Source organism: Apteryx mantelli, chromosome Z, assembly GCF_036417845.1.
Source record: "Apteryx mantelli isolate bAptMan1 chromosome Z, bAptMan1.hap1, whole genome shotgun sequence".
NCBI classification, from domain to species: Eukaryota; Metazoa; Chordata; class Aves; order Apterygiformes; family Apterygidae; genus Apteryx; species Apteryx mantelli.
In genome coordinates this window covers 58015058-58037153 of record NC_090020.1, presented here as the reverse complement: position 1 = coordinate 58037153, position 22096 = coordinate 58015058, and the positions used below count along the sequence as shown (strand labels likewise).

General features: G+C 39.7%; 1 protein-coding gene across 1 annotated transcript in view; it reads left to right on the top strand.

Moving 5' to 3' along the window:
* Nucleotides 1-12602, top strand: part of MSH3 (mutS homolog 3) — a 109766-nt gene extending 97164 nt beyond the window's left edge. Inside the window, exons 21-24 of the mRNA XM_067316741.1 lie at nt 5693-5879; nt 6093-6222; nt 8025-8199; nt 11397-12602. Coding sequence (XP_067172842.1) covers nt 5693-5879; nt 6093-6222; nt 8025-8199; nt 11397-11505 — 601 coding nt within the window. The 3' untranslated portion in view covers nt 11506-12602. The remainder of the gene's footprint in view (nt 1-5692; nt 5880-6092; nt 6223-8024; nt 8200-11396) is intronic.
* Nucleotides 12603-22096: the final 9494 nt, after the last annotated feature.

The following is a 22096-nucleotide window of genomic DNA, read 5'->3' as shown; positions in this document are numbered from 1 at the left end:
ATAATACTGTGTTTGTGTTCTTCCACTCATGTCAGGATCAGTAGCAAGTTTTTCTATTCTCATAAAGATCTTCAGTTAATGCCCCCACTTCTCCAACCATTTCTTTTCTGCTGAGACCACATGTGAAACTTTACCTGGAAAGGCTGCTTTCTGCAAAAGAATAAGAGGATAAGAAGCAGTTGTTATGAAATCTTCCTTAAAAATATGAACATGTTGTATAGAACAGTCCCATACCAGAACAGAGAGAAACTATAAAGCAAGACCCCATCTAGTCTTTTCTTTTTGTAAACTAGTTGTTCTAATTTAAGTAAGTCCTGTTTAAATACAGTGAGCTTTGAAATGACATTTTGAAGGAGTTTTGCATGAGAGGGAGTGAGTGAAATTGTAAAGTTACGTTATGAATATATTTTTGTATTTTTGTCAGTGTTCTTTTTGAATCAGAGAAGGAATCTTTGTTGTTGGGAGAGCAGTACTCTGTGTATTACGATAGGGATGTGCTCACAGAAAAAAAGGATTTTGTTTTAAATGTTTTTGATGAATAAACACTTTGATTGTAAGTATGTTCTGTGAAGAAGTCTGGCTTTAATTCCAGTGCCTGGGAAGTCAAACCGTACCTGGAAGTGTGAATGTCTTCTCTTGACAACGCTGCAATCGCTGCAAAGGGAGTCTGTAGAGACTCCATGCTAATTAGATTTATTCCTCTGTAACAGGCACTAGGTTTCATTTATCCAGTATTTAGTTAAAGGGACTTTCAAAATCAAGTGCATCTTTCTAAAACCAAGGTGAAAAATCTTAAATTTCATTAATGCTTTTTCAGTGTGGTGTTGTATAAAATAGGAATGAATACGTAACATCATGATGTTCACAGCTGTCTGAAAATAAGGCTTTTGGAAAATGTGCTTGTAGTCTGGTTCTCTAGGATTTGTTCAGTGCTGTGTAGTTAGTTTTTGTTTACCACTGGGAGCATTCAAGCTGCTTGGGTATCTTTGCAGGTAGTGGTAGGGCTTCCTGCTAATAAAATGTAATAAAATACCTGAGGTCCACACAATGCTCTTTGTTTTGTACCCAAACTGACTAACAGCATGTTGGATAACTTTCTCTGAAAGACAGCATGGAAAAAAAATCAAGTAGAAGCTCCTGGATTTCAGGGGGAGGTTCTGCTGGAAAAAGTTCAGTTTTCTGTTGCTTTCTGTCATGCTGGGGTGGTCCCTGTTTTAACTTCTGTGTTGTTGCTTTCCTCATTAGCCTGCTAGCACAGGGCCGCTGGGGCTTTTTCCTCTGGTGGCCTCTCTGCTCCCTTCCAAGTTAGTGAGTTGTGTTACTCTGTTGTTCCTCTGCCGCTGTTGGGCATCCCTGGTCTGCAGGTCTGCCCTCTTCCTCAAGATGCTTTGTTTTTTGAGAGCAGTAATAACAGCTTGCTGAGCGAAAGAGCACCAAGTGCCACTCCTTGGCCTCAATTTCATTGCCTCCTTCCACACAAGTGGAAGGCTTGTGTGGACGTCCACATGTGGGTGACTGTCAAAGCCCTCAGACCTGTCCAACCCATCAAAAGCTTAAAAGCACCAGACTTTGAGGAAACTCTCAGGACCACAGAATATAGCAATGTTAGTTCATGCCTGCTGAGAGCAGTTTTAAACTGGTGCTGGCTTCCTAAAAATTCTTGGACTACAAGGAGAAAAGTTATGCTACTTTTCATTCTAGTGGTTTCTGGGTGCTATCACATCTTATATCATTAGAAAATTCCCAGGATTTAGAGAGTGCAGTAGTAGGACAAAATATCATAGGATACCTTCCCAGAACAGTGAACACTTGCATTGAAAAAGGTTGGAGCTATGTGGCTGCATTGACCCTGGAAAGCAGGTTAAAAAACCAGCCATCTGAGCGCTGCTAGTGCAGAATAAAGAAATCTGTGCCTTTTCTCCAAGGGGAACACATGAAAGTTGAGCATGTAGTGCTAACTGATTTACATAAAGCTAGCTACTGCTGCACATCATCTAGCTTATCCTCCAGAATTAGCTTATGAAAACACTGCATCTTTGTTGTTTTCTTGCTGAGGTTATAGACAAGAATCTCTGCCTTTGATATCTAGCACTAAAAAGAGGTAATGCTTCCTAAATTCATTTTTCTTTACGTAGTAAATGTGTTGAATATTATAAGATGAAGAGCTTTTAATTGTATGAAATTAGGTTGGCTGTCAAAGAGATATTATAATAAGTGGTTTCTAGCCAAATTGCAGTTGCTGATGAGTGATGGGTCTCTTGCCAGCACTAAAGAGGCACTCTTCACATTGGATGTCTGCACGCTCCTCGTGGGCAGAATGCAATAATCCTCCTGAATGTAGACATTAGAAATTCCAAAGCAGAAATGGAAGTTTTTATATTAACTGCGTTGCTTCTTTCAACAGCTGGTGTTGCAACGAGTAGAGGTGGAGACTTGAGTGGCCTTGTTCCTGCTCTAATGGTTTCCTGTTGTGCCTGTCCTCTTCTGCTGCAACCTTTTTTCCTGGCTTTTTTATCATTGTTTTTTAATTAACAGAGGGAAGAAAAAGGAATGTGGGTAGAGCATAACATGCCTGCATCCATCTGTTGTGGGATCACTGGTTCCTCTTGGCATATTTCATGCTATAGTCTCTGCTGTGGTGGTGAATGCAGTATTGAAATCTAATCAAACAGTTATTTTTGTTTACATATAAAATTTAAAAAAAAAACTGATCTCATTGTAGGCATCTTACTAAATAATTAGAGTCTTGGAGACTTTATGAGGACCATGTGTAAAAAGGTAAGTAGGTGGCTTAAGGGCTGGCAGCATTAAGACCAGGATGAATATATATAACATTTTTTTCTGCACAGTTTCATGAGGATAGCATCCCAAGTGTTACCTATAGAGCAGCTGATAGCAATGATAAATAATCTGTATTCTATTAAATATTATAGAAAAAGACCTAATATTTTCATGTATAAAAATATTTGGGAGGCAAAACACATTAAAATGTAAATTCAAAGTGATTGTACCTTTTGGAAGTTTAGTGTCTTTATTTTTATTATTATTATTATTATTATTATTATTATTACTACTACTGATTTAAACTCTAATAAAAACAGTTGTTTAAGCCATAGGTGTTTTGACTCAAATACTTTATTGTATCATTAATTATATAGCATACACTGAGGAAACAGTGCCTTGCTGCATATTAGCTATTAGTATTATAAATGCAATCATCCATGTAAAACAGTTGTCTCTACTTATTTCTGGGATGGTACTGCTTATCACTTAAATTTTAAAGAAGTATGATTCTTACAGGATTCTCAAGGGCAGAGGCAGAAAGAGCAATTTTATCCTTTTTTGCGAATGACATTCAAGAGTTTTTATAGCATTTAAAAATATACAAGGTTTTTTTCCTAATCTGTAGATAAGCCTGGATTTGAATTTGAGCTGGATTTGAATGTTTAAGATGCTGAAAAGAAAGGCTTGTTTTACAGCTGTTGTTAACAACAAGAGGAGGATGATACTTGTTTCTGCTTGTATCTTGATCATTTAGTGAGGAAGTTCTGACAACTATTTCTGTGATTGCAATTAGATTCAAAATGGCTAAATGATTTTGAGGGCTCTATGGAAATGATGCAATCCAAGAGAAAAACAGATCTGAGAATTCTCAGTGTGATCATCATTTGTACAGAACAGACTGCCTGCTTGTTTAGATGCTATCCCAATATGAAAAGCCAAATAAAAAAGATAAAATAGTAATACTAATTAATAGTCCTAGGTTTGGAAACTAAGGTTAAAGCTGCCTGTTATGGAGCCAAAGATTGCTTAGACATAAAAATTATTGTCATTCTGGAAAATTTTTTTGTAGTTAGTAGCATTAAAGACAGGTCTAATTTATATGTAGATTTGTACAATATTGCAATAAAGAGTCATTGTTTAATTTTGCAGTAGTACATGATGTTGGCTGAAGCACACTAGGAAATGGGGCAGGGGAAAACACTTTAAGAAACTCAGTGATGTGTTCATAGTTCTTAACAACCCAGTACATATTTAAGGCATTTAAAATGATTATGGTAGTGAGTGGCTTAATAAAATGTTAATTTCAGAATGTCTCGATATCTAGAGTTATATATTCAGTGAAACTAATGTAAAGTTTAATTAGTTTATGTGCAAAATCACCTTTGTTTCAGAGCATTTTGGAGCATCCCCGCTGTGTGTGTATGCAAATACCTACATGTTCAAAGAAGTGATTTACATAAACACTTGCCCTGCTCCTTGTATCGTAATGCCCATCTCCAGCCAAACTTGGTTTGTTTGTACTTGAAGGCTTGTGTATTGTTAAGTTATGTGTGCCACTATAGCAAGTGTTCAGGGCAGGAACTGGAGAACGTATAGAAAACATAATTCTACTGTGTCCAGGAAGCTAGTTTTTGGTGTTGGTAATCGCTTACACTTGACAATTGTAAGATCCTTGTAAAACGATGAGAATCTTGCTGGTGCTTCCGTAGGCAATGGACATGGCTGCATTAGAGACGCAGCAAAAGGCTCGGAGAAAAAAGCTATATTGGGATTCTCTTTAAAGGTTTGATTGGCTTTAAATACTATTGTGGCCTGCTGTTCTATTTGAGAATATAATATACTAAGCCTAGGAGTCAATTTCCGTTAAATCGATGCAACTTGTACGTAATTATGTTGTTGGCTGATGAGAGTGAACAAATCCATTTTTACAGCCATGCTCAGTGGCCTGCTAACGATAACTTATCTCAAAAGTGATATTGTAACATAATTAATATAATTGAAAAGCATATATGGAAGAAGGAAATGTTCTTTCTTCCAGGTAGAAAGAGTATTTTATTAGATAGGCAAAGAAAGCTGCAAAAGAAAAATATGGTTAATTACCAACAGGTTTCTGAGATTAAAACTGCAATTTCACCATTTGAAATGGGACATGAGGGCTGAAGGTTGAATGAATCTAGAACAGTCTTAGAAGACTTGTATGAAACATGAAAGAATTTGTGTGTGTGTGCGTGCGCGTGTGTGTGCATAGAGTAGAGGAGAATCCCTAAGAGCATGGAGGTTGGTAAGTTCAAGTACGGTTGTGTAAAGAGGATGAGGAGAGTTAAATCTTTCTCTTAAAATTATCTTTAGGCATACTAGTGAGATTGTATACCTTTATAATGGGAAGAAATCACTGTCGTTTTGTTACTTCCTGAAAGAACTAACGTGTATCTGGATGTACAATGCCCAGTCACATGAGCTCACACTGTATTTCTGCATGGAAATGCTAATACCTGATACTAGCAGGTGACATTAGCATTTAAAAAAAAACAACAGACTAAACTCAGACTGAACAAAAAGTAAAATAAAATCATTCCTTTTCACAGCTATCTGTGCTAGATAGCTGGCTGGTCTGAGTTCCTAGGGTCCTTGTACAGTTTGTCAAGCTGGAAAACCTCCTTGTCTAGCTCCTTTTTCTTGACTCCTTTAGTTGACATGGGTTGCTGGATTTACCTTGGGACTAGGTTATTGCTGGTGCAGAAGAGTTCTCTGCTGTCCCTAAAGCCTAACCTTCCCCAGGTGCCCCCAGGGTCAGTATACCCTGTTGTCTTGGGGAACGCATGCAAGCCCTTGTTTAACGGTACATGAGTTGCTTCCTCTGGACTTTATTTGAACTTAATAAATTAATCTGCTTTCTATCCTAATACAGAATGGGGGCAGCAGACAACATTTACAAAGGCCAAAGTACCTTTATGGAGGAACTGACAGATACTGCTGAGATAATAAGAAAAGCAACCTCAAGATCACTAGTAATTTTGGATGAACTGGGAAGAGGAACTAGCACTCATGATGGAATTGCTATTGCTTATGCTACACTTGAACATTTTATTAGAGATGTAAGTATCAAGTCTGACAGATGCTTGTAAATGCATTCTTAGCCTGTATGTGTTGGTAGGTTAACTTTGACATGGGGTAGGTTTCCTTTCCGCAGAGGTGTGACATGTCTGAACTCAGAGTGAAGAACTGTGGAGAAAGGATACCAGTGTTCTGCTGGTATGTTTAGAAAACTAAAAACCAGATCCTCATATGTGTCTATCTCATTGTTGTAGGTGGAATCACTGACACTGTTTGTTACTCACTATCCCTCAGTTTGTGAGCTAGAAAAGGTGTATCCAGAAGAAGTTGGCAATTACCACATGGCTTTCTTGGTGAATGAGGAGGAAAGTGGTGAACAAAAAGGTACAGTATAAATATATCAAACATACGGTGATTCTTTTTCTAAAAGATTTCATTGTCTCCAAACACTTGCTGTTCAGGGGGCCTCAATACTCAGATGGGATTTCTGCTTTTTAATAATCTTCAATAGATTTCTCTTCCATGAGGTTGTTAGTTTTCCCCGTGGATGCATGCACACTTTCAGCATCTTCATCATATTGTCTCAAGGAGCTCCAAAATTTAATTCTGTGTTGTCTGAAGAACCACCTCCTTTTGTTTGTTTTGAAACTGTTTTGAAACAACACATACCTTCATTTGATAGTCCCAGTTCTTGAATCAGAAGAGGCAGAAAACTAATCCCTGTTCATCCTTTCCATGCCGTAACCTAATTTTGTACAGTGCTTATCATCTTCACACATTCAGATAAGCAATGCGCTCATAAACTTCAGATGGAGGTTTGGTGGAGGGAGAGTTGTGTTCTGTTTAATTTTAGAAGCAGGAATCCCTGAAATGTGTGTTAACTTTGAGCACTAGTGGCTTAATGTAATGTTGTGTCTAGGTGACCACTGTCTAGCCACATTGCCGTTCCCAGTTCAGAGCATCACCTGCCTGAACATCAGCCTGTCCTTTGGACACAGAGTTCAGTGATTGAACTGTTGATATCAGATACTGAAATGTCATAGAGATGAGAATGTTATTCAATATTTATTCTTCCTCAGATATTGGCTCCATGAAACCCTATACACTTCTGTGTTTCAATGTGCTGTATCAGCACTTTCAATGTTAGTTGGCCTGAACCTTCAGGCCACGTGCAGTCTTTGCTCTTTTGCTACGGTAAGCACAATGGACATGGTCCTTTCAGCCTTGTACCACAGCCTGGGAGCAACAGCATATCTACATTTCTTACTTTGCCTGTATTTTTATCTCCTGTGTCTGTTGTCTTAACATTTGAATCGTTTTAATTAACGTGAATTTTATGGTGGTTTTTTTTCCAAACTTTGACTTAAATCATTTGGACCAAGTTAACTTGAGTCATCAGCATGTATGGAAATCTCTATTGTTTCCCAAAAAACTGCATTTTTTAAAGACAGGACAGAAGAATGAATGGCAGTGAATGAGGCCATGGTTGGTCTGCTGTCAACAAAAATCCTTGGTAGTGGAGGATGTAGCAAGAATGTCTAAAGAGGAAGAAGAAGGAGTCATCACATTTATAATGACAGCTCTTATGTTACAGCTCTTACATTTATAATGACAGCTGTCCATCTTATTGTCATGGAAAAGAAAAAGAAGGCAGGTTCCATAACTGAAGAGTCACCATCCTCACCTCTGTTTTTCCTGAGCATTTTCTTTTTCCTGACAGCCAGAAGCTTTTTGTTTTGCTATAGTTAAAGGCTTCTTAATTGCAGGATTACTGATGCCTCCTTTATTCTGTAATTGCTGGGCAGACGTGAGATGCAGTACCCTGGTTACAGCACAAATAATCAATTTGGCCTATAAAGACTCTTAAGTTGTTAACAGCCTTGTCAGCCTCAGGGATAAGAACCCATGTATATAGCTTTTGCGCATGCATGCACTCACATGCACATGCACACGCTCTTGTGTAATAAGACTCCAGGTAAAACTACAGTAAAGCATTTTATCAGTCTGACAATATGCAGGTAAAATGTGTGGACTCAAGGAAATGTTTTTCTAATTTTATATTTCTTCAGTGGAATTAATCTCATGGGAACTATGAATGATAGTGAGACCACAGTCTCAATCATTTCAGTGTTCAGGTCATTACATTTTATTAATAGAGTTTTTTTTATTTTGGTTTTATTCTTTAGGATCTGAAGATGAAGAGAATCCTGAATTTATCACTTTTCTTTATCAAATAACTAAAGGAGTCAGCGCAAGGAGTTATGGGCTAAATGTTGCCAAACTGGCAGATGTTCCTGAAGAAATCTTGAAGAAGGCAGCTCACAAATCAAAGGAGTTGGAGGAATTAGTGAATGTGAAAAGGTCAGAACAATTGTGATTTTCTTTTTTCCAATGAAACTTGCAGATGTGAATAGAGGAGCATTTCACACTGGGCGTTTGAAAAAAAAGAGCTGCTTCAGATATCCTTCAGCACTTTAGGGAAGAGAAAATGAAACAAAATCTTCAAAAAATATTTAAGAAATTGTGCTATCCATTTCAATGAAAGCTTTAGATTAAATTATTGAAATAATTTTGTATGACTGTATCATCTAATGCTTATTTTTGTTCTTACCAGTGATAGTAAAAATATTAATAGGTTTAATTTAGAAAGTGTATTACTTGCTTTGGAATTTGAAATTGTATTTGCAGACTATAGTGTAGAGGGGAATGCTGATAATTTTGCTTCTGGTTTAACTTTAAATATTTATAGCAGACTTTGATTGCCCCGCACACATACAAAATTTTACTGGAAGTCTGGGGTTTTTAATACTTTTCTGATAACCAGTTTTCATTTAGGGGCATATATACCTTAAATATCAGACTGGTAATGAAAATTCCCTTGTGTATCAAATAGCATCACTTTTATACGTCCTGTAACATTATGTACACAATTTAGATGTCAAAAGCTTAGTACTCATATGCGTTTCCGCTGAATTTTTTATTGCTGTTATTTTTAGTGGTAGCCCTATGCATAAAATTCAGGTAGCTCTTTAGGAGTATAGTAAATCAAGACCTTTCTTGCCTGATAGCCACAAATAATCCTAGCAGAAGTATTGTGTAAGAGATTTTAAATACTGATTATTTGTCGGTGCAAACAGTTCGTCTGAAGTATAACATTGCGTAGAGCTTAAAGCCAATTATTAACTCTTTAAGAAAGCAAAGCCAGGAACGCTATATTGAAGATACATGACAGCTTATGGAAAATAACATGGAGGTTTATGTTCCTCAGAAATAATGGTCCATAATTTACAAAAGTAAAACAAAGAATTATTAGCAAGGTCTTAACTCTGTTGTTTTAAGATACATGGGGTTCTGAAAATAAGAAAAAGTCGTTCTCCAGAAAAGTGACAATATGAACCGGAAAGCTGGAGTTTTTGTGTAATCAAATTGACATGTGAAATAATAAAATATGTCCATTTGGTTTATCTTCCTTTGATCTGACAAACCCGTGTTAGGATATTGCCTGGCTGTGGCACAAATAGAGTTCTAGAATGCATCCATTGCTAAAAGAGAGTTTATCGCATACAAAACCTATTTGCAATAAATCTAGTACATGATCATGTACTTAGACTGTTTTGCAGTGCGCACAGAGGGGCAGAGCTCGGGCTGACTGGGAAATGTTACTTGTGGGACTTGTGCATTTTCCAGCTTTTGACTACATAAGCTACCATCTGTATTTTAGCTTTTGGTATGTAGTGTGCTTGTATTTGTAAAGTGAGAAGAGAACAAACGTTTAATCTACAACAGTGATGAGTCAGGATACAGGACTTATCACAAAGACTGAAATCCCCAGTACCTAACAGTTTGCTCCGCCTGGGCTGCGGGAGCGCTGCGGCTGGGAGAGGAGGTGGTCGGGAGCCTTCTGGCAAGCTCGGGCCTGCGGCTGCTGCGGGAAGGGGCTCACTGGCCTTCCCTCCGGGAGCAGGGCAGCGCCACTCGGAAAAGGCAAGGGCGGGAGGGAGAGGAGACCCTTCGTTCGGGCAGCGGCTGGTGCTTGGACAGAGTTCAGGTAGCTGCGAAGCTGCAGCATCGCCCACCACACCAGCCTCCCTTTAGAGCGCGTGCCGCTTGCGCCTCCGCGTAGCAGGAGACAGGGCTGTGGAGGGTCAGGGACGGCGGCACCAGCCACGCGGGAGCTGCCAGTCCTGTGCGTTACGTCACTGCGCCAGGTCAGTCCTTCACTGTAAATCTCTTGCGTGCGCTTTGTAGCTACCTTCGTGCACATATATAAGCACCTCGAGCTTGAGTCCGTGAAAAACTACAAAGTATCAGATGTGTCTGATGACTTCACAGTGCATGAGTTTTTCTATTACATCATTTTTAGTTCTTCCAGTTCTTCTGTGCAGCTCATGACAAAAGTATTTTCTTTCCTGTATTCCTCTTTATTTCCTTTGTTGTCGGAGCGTGATCTAAACATCAAAGTATTTTTCTGTAGCTCTTACCCAAAAGAGGCATTAACCAATTTTAAAATGCATATGAGCTTTGTTGTGGTGTATCTGTGATAATAAATAAAAATTATTAAAAAAAGATTATGTTTTTATTAATCTGCAGTTTTATTTTGTATTTTGCTGTGTTTTCAGGACAGAATTGTTGTTAGGCTGACTCTAGTATATTGCAATAGTTCTCTTGCTTCACAGCATTTTACAATTGCATGTTTTATTAAAGAAGAAAAGCACTTGCCTTCTGGGCTGATAAAATTATTTCTTACGTAAGATAGAACAAAATATGTACTTTACCATTGAGCCTAAACAGTGAGCATCTAGCCTGCGCAGGCAAGGTCAAGTTCCACAGACAAAAATTCCTTCCTTGCCATGGGAACTTAATGGCTTCCTGTCTAGAAATACAGATGCGATCTTGGGAACCAAGCTCAGACCTGTACCTAGCAGTATACTGTGCTGTCATGATACCCACAGGCCAGCTACCTTGTCACTTTTTTTTAATCACTTTCATATTATTTAAGAAAATCCCCTGGGTAATTTCATCCAGCCTTGACATCTTTTCTCATCAGGAATGTGTGCTAACCCATTTTAAATGTCTTGCTGTTATTTATTACAACTCTTATCAGTCTTTCTTCAATCTAAACACATTAAAAAGAACATAGGAAGCAAGTGTGCACTAACTGATCTTGAAAATGCAATTTCCCTTCATTCTCTTATGGATTCTACAAGTGCAAATTCGTAGGAACTGAATGCTGAACATCTGTATCTGTACAAACTACAATACTGTTTATTTGCTTTCTTGTTTTATTTCTGCTCAGTCTTCTGTTTCGTTTTGTTGATGCTTCTGGTACTACAGGTTATTTGTAAAATTACATTGTTGACTATCCTAGAGCTGTAATACATATAGAAGAAAATGTTACCTGATTGTTTACTGTATTTATGGCTCACATAATGCTTTGAGCTATGCATACTGCTGTTTTTGACTGTGTATAAAATTTTGCAAATGACTGTAGGGCTTTCAAGGTTTGATGCATTTAAATTACAAAACTGACCTTGTTTTGATTTTTTTTTTTTTTTCAGAAAAAAACTAAAGTCTTTTGCTGAAGTATGGAAGATAAATGATTCTCGGGAACTACAGAAATGGATAAGTGCGTGTGAACCTGAAGATGAAAGAAGGGACAGTTTTTAATCCTTTACATCCTGCTTAAAAATGGAAGATAGGTTCTAGATGCATTGAGTTGACTTTTCTACCTTTTGAGCGATAAGAGCGTTGTGATACGAAGCCTAGCATCCACTTCCTAATCATATGTAATTTTCTCCTTTCACATTACTTTTCCAAAGTGTTTTCCCACCCTTTTGCTGAATTGCAAAATGTCTATTAGCATTGGATTAAGTTTAAAATATGTTTAGGAAACATGAAAATTATGTTGCTAAATTATTAGATAATACTTTTATGAATAAAATATTGTCTTTTAACTTTATTGTACTTTGATTTCTAAAGAAATATTTCTCTGCTTTGGGAAAAATGTAGCTGAGTCTTCATTGACTATCTGTGTTATACTGCTGCGCAACCTATAAGAGTGAATACCATAAAGAGACATTATGTTTTGTTCTAGTATTAATGCATTTTAAAATTCTCTGTTTTGGTAGAGCACCTGCTAAATTTTATGTACAGAGAGAATTTAGGAAAGTGAGGGTTGTGTGGCTGGATAGGAGAGTCTCTGCTCTACTGATGAGATTAATAGTGGTGCAACTAGTAGTTTGTAAAGCAGGAGCAGAAAACATGCATAGACTGGCTTTCCTCTTCCTTTTCCTTCTTCAGTCTCATAAACGCCTGCTTCCTTTTCAGCTTCAGCTTTACTCCTGATTTGGGTCCTCTCTGGCAGAGTCTGGAGAAAGACTTACTCTAAGTCATGTTGGAATAAGGTAGCATCAGGTAAAACAGGTGACTCATCAATTCAAACTATGCAATTGGTAATCCCCAAAGCTCTGCCAAGTGCGGAGTAAACCTGGAATAGAGAGAGATGTATTTTTTAATTTTTTACTTGCAATGATCAAGTTCAAATTTCAAATGGGAATGTGATTTCCAAATCAGTGTTCCTTTATAAAAGTAAGTGGAATATCTTGCTAAGAAAAAGAACAATGATGTTCAAATACTTGAAACACAGCAAGATTGTTTGTTATAATTAAAAAATACTTTACTGTATGGGAAGAAGTTCAGTGAAATAAAATATCTTGTTTTTTTGCTCTAAGGAAAAGAATAAAATGGAGTTTTGTCATCTTTGAGACAGTTCAGCCTTTCTGATTGTTTTGTTTCAGTAAATATGAGGGTATGTTTTTGTTTTCTGATAAGTAATGCATGTCAGATGAACATGAAATGATATCGTGGTATCAGTGGTTGATCTAACCTTTCCAATGTAAAGAACTCTTCTGCAAAAAATGATATACTTTTTTACTTGTCATAAACAATTGCTAACCTTCACCAAAGATTTTTGTTGAAATTCTCCTTCAGATTGCAGAGCATCCTTTAAACAAATAGTTTGTCTGCCACTCAAATAGCAGCCATCAAAATGAGCATTTCCTTTGAGTCTACAGTATATTTATCTAAACTGGAAGAGCTGAAGAAGAAAACTAGTCTTTCGAAGTGTGAAACAGATACGTGTTTGCCCATGCAATACGTTGTGAAGCACAGTGAATGTAATTCTCCATTACTGATGCACACAGAACCAGTGCATTTGATCTAAAGACCTCTTACCATAATCTTCAAAGAGATTAAATGAACCAGCACTAAATTCCCATACGTGCTAAATATGCTCCCAGAAGGACTCTCTGCCCTCAAGGGAGCATTCAGACTGTGCTTTGATGAGAAAAAACACCTGGATGCACTGGGGGGGGGAGGGGGGGTGCAATTAAGAAAGGGCAAGTGGATGAGGTGTTACTGACCTGCTTGTGCCACCAAGTACAAAGCAGCCAGGGCAAGTTTTTCTCTTAAGGGCTGTGATTGTGGTGGAAATGACTTTTGATTTTAGCCCTGTTCAGTTCAAGAAGGGAGGTTATCTTGCTATCCGAATAAGGTGATCCCACTAAGGTTTCCTGTAGATATGCAAGCTAATTATTAAAGCCATAGCTTTATTCCCTGCTAATTATTAGCATTCCTAGCAGACAGGTAAAAGCTTGAATGGCCATTTGGGAATGCCCTGTGGGGAGAGGCACCCTGTTGTTAGATAGATGTTTTTACTGCTGCTTTTAGGATAAGTCTGCAATGTGCCACATAGTACAGTGCAGATTTAAATGGAGCTCGGAGCTCGTCGTGCCGCCGAGGTGGAGGAGTGGAGCTCGCTGCCGAGCAGGGCCCTGTGTGCGGGCAGCCGGCCGGGGCCGAGACGAGCTAAGAGCTCGGTTGGGTATGTTTGCAGAGCGCTAGATTAGACACAGTCTAGAGAGGCAACTAGACAGACGTTCCTTGGCCCCTGGTAGCTTACAGTATAAGAAGGATATAAGGAAACAGAGACCAGCTGGAAAACGGAGGAAGACATTCATTTTGTAGGAGGTTTTTGTTCTTTTCTTTTGCTGTGGTGAGTTGGGACGACTTTGGCTGTCAGCAGGAGCCTTTCTAAAAGACAGAAAGAAGAGAAAGTGGTATCCTGTGGGTAGCCAAAAGCCTTGTGTTTTCTATATCTTGAGTTCTTGATTACCTTCATCCTAAAAGGTAATTTGAAATACAATTTTGGTAGCGGCATTTATACCAGAGATGTGCTCCATTTTTAAACCAGAGTAGTCACAGGCTGGCTGTATGCTGAGCTGAAAGTGTGACCTGTGTACTGCTGGCTGTTGTGTAAAGGAGATTAGGCTGAAGAAGAGTCCCCTGTACTTAGATAGATCTTGGTTATAGTGGAAATTCGTGTCAGTCTTGAGTTGACTTTCAAGAAACCAGCATCTAAATCTCTTTGTCTAAACATTAATATTCCTGAAAACATAAATTTTACTTTAGCAGAGTATTGTCTCCTTTCTGTGCCAAGGTGTTACTGACATCATTAAAATTTAATATTGGTGTCGAAAAATATAGCTTTGGGCTGTACATAAAGGTAGTCTCCTTGAAAAACTTTTGCACTTTACAGCTTTTATCTATTTTCTAAAGATTATCACTTTCTTAAGCTGCTTCATTGTTCTTACTTCCCTGTTCTTAACATAAAAATATAAATGCCTTTGTGCATCTTGTCTTGAATATAGTGCTTTAAGAATAACAGTGCCACGGGTTAGCAACAAAAACTGGTAGAATATTGTGATGGAAGAGAAGGAGAGAGGATTGGATCCACTGTCACTGCCTTTTTATATTTGGTTATATAAGAACTTTATTATAGAATATATGAAGTAAAATATGTTATCAGTAGCAATTATCTTTCTTATTGGCATACATCTTTCACTGAAGTAATTCTCAAGGGGGTTTTTTTTGTATTGTAAAGTTTCCCAGAAGTATTTATAGAAATTAGATGAATTTACCTACGTATATGAGTTTACAACATGTATAAATGAATTTAATCACTGAAACGTCAGCTAAGTCGGTTATTGCAATGAGTCTTGGAAACAATATTTATTTATTGAAACCTATTGGAAACTATATTGTTCAAATATTTCTACTGTATGTAGAATTTAGTGAGAATGTAACTCAATTTTTTGACTTCTGCTTAGTTCTGATGTAAGCGCATTTTTCAGTGGAAGTACAGACTTGGCAGATTGCACCATACGGAGGAAAGCAGGACTCTGTTCCAGGCACCTGGCTCGCACTTCAGGTTGTTGGAGGCTCTCCCAAACATTGCTCAGGGTGGTCACTGCACTTGCCTCTGCAATCCTGGCACCGCTTCCCCAAGTCTTGGGCAATGATCTGAAAAGCAAGTTCGAGCAGCCTGTCTCCTTTCCCTGTTTCAGATTTTGGAGCGTAGGAAGGGAGCGGACAGTTCCCATCACCTTTTAAGTGCTGGGAACCACAAAGGCCAAAGCAAGAGGAAATTTACAGTCTCTTACAGCATAATTTTCTGGTCTGTCTTCAAAACTTTCCCTTTCCCCCTACAAAATCTGTCTGGCAGTCAAAACCGGATCCCATATTTGTTAAATCTGAGTTCAGTTCTGGGGGACAAATTTGTAGTCTGCACACCTGAATGAAGACTTGGAACAAAGCGTAGGTCCAGAGCCCAAGAAGAAGGGATTGGGATTTTACAGCTGAATAAGGATGAATTCCAGATTGTAAATCAGGCTGGTAAGTAACGGTGAATGCAGTTTGGAGATCAGTTATCTGGTTCTTTGGCCTGTGTCAGTCCGGCGCTGTTGACTGTTCTTGTCTTGCAGCTCTTGGCGGGGCAGCCTTGGATTTGCCCAGGCTAGTAGAGTCCTGTGCTACAAATATTGTGTTGCCACAACTATAAGTTCTTGCTTACCTTAGTGATGCTCTGTGTGCTGTTGTAATATGGCTAAGCAAACTCAGTGTGGAAATCGTCGCCCTGCTTGCAGTGGTAGATCTCTGGGACAGGATGGCATTTAAACATCCATTTTCTTCTTTGTCAGCTACCAGGCACATGAACTTGATGACTTCCTTAACTACGTTATAAATTTTTCTCCTTGCCTAGCCATAGAGATGAGAAGAAAGTGATGTATGTATTGTTAATCTCTTAGTCTCAAAAATCTTAAAAAAAACATTTTCTGAATCAGTAGCCTTGTGTTGCAAGATGGATTCTTGCAGGCCCGTGCTGTTAGCAATAAAATGGTGTCTTTATCTGAGACTAAGCTGGTTTCGAAGTGAGCTGCAGAGAAAAGGAGGCAATGCCTAAGATACTGTTCAAGGAAAATAAAGGGTGAACTAGATAAAGCCAGATATAACAGTCTAGGAATAATTAGCTGTTCTAAGAATAATGGCATTGGGAAACAGGACGGTTTCATCCTACGTGGTGTCAGGATTTGTTAAAGAAGCAGCAGGCACCCATTTGATTGATATTTTGGCTACAATATTGCTAGCCAGCAGGTACAGTACAGCATATAAGCTGAGGAAACTTTGTCTGAGGCTGTATTCTGCAGTGAGTCCTGAATGTCCAGCGCTTGGTATGTACGGTATCGGTCTTTTAGACCAATGTGGCCAAGAGCAGCTCGCCCCAGTAGTCCTAGGGAGGCAGAGGTGGTGCCTGCTCGTGAGATCCCTGTCGTTGCAGCCCAAGTCGTGCAGAAGGAGCGGAGGCTGAGGCATGGGGCACATTGCTGCTTTTTGCAGCAAGAGCCTTTCATCAGTTGGTACTCGCTCGTCAACGCGTGAATCCAGCTTGTCACCTAACTCGCGCGCTGCGCTGTGTAATATGCCCGGAGGTAAGTGCAATGGCCCTGTCTCCCTCCGCTTCGTGGGCCACATACGCGCCTGGTGCTACTCATTGCTCAGGAAGGAGAAAGAGTTCTTGCCCTGTTCTCAACCCCAGACAGGCTCAGCAGAGAATGGATTTTAAAATCTCTGAAATCTCAGATTCTAATCTTAGAAATTAGCCAGTCTTTTAAATACATGCATACAAAATAATTCCTGTTAGAAACATGTTTTTTAAATATTTGCATTTTTTTGAACTTGCAATAAATCCGTAATAACATTTTGACTGCCCTCCTTCCAAAGTTTGCTGGAGAGTAAAAATATTTTTTCATCCATTACAAAATAAGGTGATTTTTATTTCAAGTACCAATAACTGCAATAATCATCCAAAATATTTCTTATTTTTAATGTAATTTTTTTACCCCTTTTTTAAGCAGTCAGTTTTTATGACTTTGCAATATTTTACAAGAAAAAGGCCAATTCCAGGAAAAGAAGAGGTCAGAAGACGAAATGCTTGGCACATTTTAAATGTACAATCTGTAATAATGAAGTAGAAATCAATGTTGTTTTTTACTCATAATAATCCAAATATCTAGGGTGACTTAAAACTCAGCGTCCTGAATACCAAGAAGATTACTAGAGATAATTGTCTCTTATGTAGCACAAAATAAAAGTTTCAGGCAAGTATCTTTTCCTTCTGCCTACATAGTGAAATATTTCTCTTTGCGTCTCCCTCTCGGCATAGAGCATTAGAAATTGAATATCAGCTTTAGAGCATTTCAGAATGTCTCATGTATTTTATGAGCACATATTTATAGTTTGCGTTCGGAGGGGAAAAAACCCGCAGTGCCGCAGTGCTAATTGGTAGCGGCAGATTTGCTGACCGTATCGTGCGGGGGGGCTTGTTTAGGCAGCTGTGGTTCCTGCTGCTGGGCAGGGAGGGTGGAGGGAAGGGTCTGCTCTGAGCTGATCCGCCACAGGGGGCAAAACCGTGGATGGGGTGCGCAGGGCAAATAAGTGTTTTGCAGTGGAAAGGCTAAAGAGCATTCCCTAGATCTGTGCTTGGATGTGCTAACCTGGGCAGCTGTCAACCCCCCTGTGTGCCTAAAACAGCTCACTTAAGCTCTGGAAAAACAAGTGCTTAAGTGAGAGAAATGAAAAAGGGGAGAGGAGGGATGCTTGCAGGGAATGTCTCAAAACAGCATTTTTGTCTTGATTTAAGTCAGCTTGTGCATCACCAGGGAATGATGGGAATCGCAATTTGGATTTTTTTTCACAAGTGATCTCAAAATAAATACATAACTTGTAATAAGTACATAATACCAAAGTACACTGAGCTGTTTTTTCTGTGCAGTCCAAGGCTATTCCCAGCTATTTTGACAGGCCATCACACTGCAAGCAGTACGGTGCCCGGTGGTACCACCCTCTTCCCCAGCTGGCTGGTATCTGTGGTGGTTATATTCTCACTGAGTACGTCTGATGCACACTTTGTGTTAATCTCACTTCGTTGCGGCTCGCTATGCAACTATTTCTATATAAAGTGAAATATTGTACTCTGTTTAAGCAAGCACTATATTTATGCAGTAAGTAGGTGTATTAAATGACCTAATTCTCTATGCGATTTCCTATTCTTAATAGGAAAAGAAAACTTTGCTAATTGTTTAATTAAATTTGCAAACTAAAGCAATGTAAGCCTTTGACACTTTTTTTGGAGAAGCAGTTAAGTCTTAAACATTAAGCTCAAGCCAGTGAGCAGCGATGCATTTTGTCTGATACTATGTGTTGTGTTCAACAGGTTAGAGGAACCGAGCTTTCCTTCCCCCTCTGTCCCTAGCAGGACAGAAGAAATTTCCGCCTGTTTCCCGTGTGATGTGTGTAGCACATCTGCAGCATGCAGACAGCTGGGCCCACAGCTGCACGCACATATCCATCCCCTCAGGGCTGCATACAGGAGCGCCTGGTTCCTCTCCGGCTCTCTCCAAGTCACCTTTGCATCAGAGTATCCTCTCTATCTTAGCTGCCTAATTTCCTTAGGACACAGTTTTACTCCCCTTTTTAATGGCTCTGACAGACTTCATAGCGTGCTCATATCCATCCGTTGGTTCTCAGCTGGTATACTCCCTACAACAGTCTCAGCTGTCATTGCCAGCAATTTTGTTCCTTTCTGATAAAGGTGGAGGCTGTTCCTTCACCAATAAATTTAGGATCAAGAACACTTTTTATTTTAATGTTCCTCTGTACAGCAATCTGAGTTGTTGTATCTCTCATAACCTAGCTGAAGGCATTTCAGAGAAGGCTCTAGGAAGTGCGCTGGATTTTTTATTCCCAAGGTTTCAATATGAAAATGCTTCAAGGAGCTTCTGCGTTCTGCAGCTCCTTAGGCCAGTTATCCCACAGTCTCTTACTCTCTCCCAGTTTCTGCAAAGACCTGTCCACATGCTTCATAATCAGATCTGGGGCTGATGAGACCAGGCACAGTGTTAAGCAAGCTGTTCTGCTGCAAGCGTCTCTTCACTGCGGCTTGGCAAATGTGGGACCACGCGTGAGTTTTCTTCTTACCAGTGTAAGTTTATTTCTCTCTGGGTTTTCTTAGCAGAGCCCGAGTTCTAAAAGCTTAATCTTCAGTCTTCAGGGCCTGTCAAAAAGGTTCTCCAGGACTTTAGTGAGAGTTGATTTATGTTCTAGATTAGAAACTGGTTTGTTATTTCCCCTGTGTGTCACAAAATCTCAGCTAGCATTATCTGTGTAGCTTTGTTTTTAGCTTACATGTTTAATAATGTCATCCTTCTCTTCCATATTTTTGAAAGGTAGGTAGGAGAAAGGAGTAGGGAAGGGAAAAGGGACTTTGACTTTCTCCACCTTTATACCATAGTCCTTAATAGATTGCCTATCCCTATGGTATTGCAATAAAGGAGTATTTGAAATGCTGCTTTCAACTTTCGCTAGTAAAAAACTCCTCAGTGCAAGATCCCTCACCTATACTTCCAAGTCCCAACCTCATTTGGTGTCTCAGTTTGAGATCCACTAACTCTTATGGCAATTTGATAGCAAGTAGCCCGGAATATTGCATCAGTTTCCCTTAGTTGACTTGACAGATCTCTGTGATCACTGTTAAGCTTTCCAAATTTTGCCTTTCAATTCCTCATCCGTGTTCCAGTGTAAAAGGGACAAGACAGTGCAATGTGTGTACCATCATCTTCTCTGCCTCACAGACAGCTGCCTTGTCAAGTGTGTACTGAAAGTAGATGTTTTGAAGTTGTTATTCTGTTTATCATCTCACTGGGCTGCTGTAACACCTTACAGTGAAGCTGTGTATTAACGTACTAGCGTAAATGCTGGGCGTTACAGAGGGAATTGGCTGGACAACAGGAAGCTCAGTGCTGCGGTGAAAAAGGAGCAAAGAAATTCCTGAGCTGATGGAGCACGCTAGAGTTGTGTTAGCAAACGGGGCATTACTCCAAAGCTTTCTATGTGTATTCACTAGACTTGGATACAGCAGCAGTGTTGGAGGAGAGGAGATGGCTGTGGTAGAGATAAGTAATGCAAATTCAGATGAGGTTGCTAAACCCCCATCTCTCCCTTACTAGATTTGCAGCGCGTTCACTCATAACTCCTTGCATGTGGAAGATAAGTTTTTCCCGATTAAGATTATATATCCTAATAAAAGCTTCATGTATTACATGCAGCCTGGGTTTCCAAATGAAAATTAAATTGCTTGTTAAAGGACCCAAGATGATATTTTAACCTCTTCTTTGCTGGCAACATGAAGCAGAAGTGTCAGGATAGTTATATGTTCTGAACAGAGATAGCAGATGCATTTTTGCAAGAACAAATACTGGTCTTGTGCTAATGTCAAAGTGGTCTTGTCACAGGTTACAAACTAAACCATGTATCAACTGGTCAGTACTTGCCTTCCAGATTTACAAGGTATTTCAAAGAAAGTTATTGACATACCTAAATTGGAGGGAAGAGTGCATTTTTTGTTGTCTGACTCCATTTTTCTTTTAGAAGCTGAGGACTGTATGTTTTGTACATGCCTTGTGACTACTCCAAAACCAGCACTGTAACTGGTTTTGACTTTGGTCCATATTACAGTTAAGAAGAAACTGATATTTAGGTAAGAGTTCAAACTACTTTGGAGTTTACAGTTTTGCCACCAGAAGTGATTCTCCTGAAATAAATGGAATTATAAAAGAGCCGAGGACAGATTTAGACCCTTTTGTCTTTAAGGGGGATGCAACATTATCAACAATTGCCGCTAAGGAGCCACCAAAACCAGAATATTCCTGTTGTATCTGTTAGTTACCTGCCTTAAAGATAAGGCCAGGCAATGATAATTTTTGGCTTAGGTCAATGTTTTGACACTCATTCATTCATCACAGACAAACTACTGTAATTTAGGGCCTCTGTGGTGGTCTCCCACCACTAGGAAAATATGTGTGAACCTGCTTTAACCCTGTGGGAAAGAGATGGGTTCAATCATGTTCCCTCCCATGTCTGGCCTGCACCTTTCCCGTCCAGGCCCTGAATATTTTTGGAGCCCTGGCCAGTTTCAGCCCATGTCTCAAAGCTGGGCTCCCCAACGGCACCTGCAGGAGCTGGGGAGCTGGCCGGAGGGGAAGGGCCGAATGAGTCTGAAAGAGCCCGGGACCTGTGGAAGGAGGAGCAGGCGGACGCGGGCCGTGCTCCTCCTGCGAGGCCGCTGCCAGCAGGTGCTGCAGGGCGTGCAGGCGTTGCCCCCTCTTGTGTGGCCCTGCTGCGGCAGCCACCCCACCGGCAGAGCCAGCCACGCACGGGGGCCCCACGGGGTGGAGGCTGGAGGAGGGCAGGTGCTCTTCTTCCCTGGTCATGGAGCAACATGGTAGATGTTTTTCCTGTAAGCACAGGGATGCTGTTAGATGACAAAAGTTTGTATAATCACTTCAGTGTACTGCTTATATACCTTCTGAAACCTATGCTCTCACCTCTGTTAAAAGCAATTATGTTGAAAGTACACATTGTTCCAATAAAGTTATATTCTATCTATATACAACCATTTAAAAATTCCTACTGAGTTTCCTAGCACTGCAAAAGCTACAGCATGTGTGAGTCCAGTTCAACCTTTTTTTTTTTTTTTCTCCTGGAAAATGTCATGCACCGTTTTTGGCAGAAGCGAAGGGCATGAGTCAGCCACCTGAGCATGGACAACTAATGCCGTCTGAAGTGCCCTAGGATAGCTGTGAGACGGTCACGAAGTTGGCAGATATGACATAGCATATAGGGATGACCCACACGGGTTTTACCTGGGGCATTTCACATAGCAGTAGGCAGTTCTGTGGTTGCGTATGTTTGGGCGAGTGAATTAAGCCCAAAGAGACAACAGGTAATGTCTTGCCTGCCACTCGATTGCCTGATTGTTTCCCTGGTCATGTCAGCTCTTTGCTTGACTGAGCAGCTGGTCACC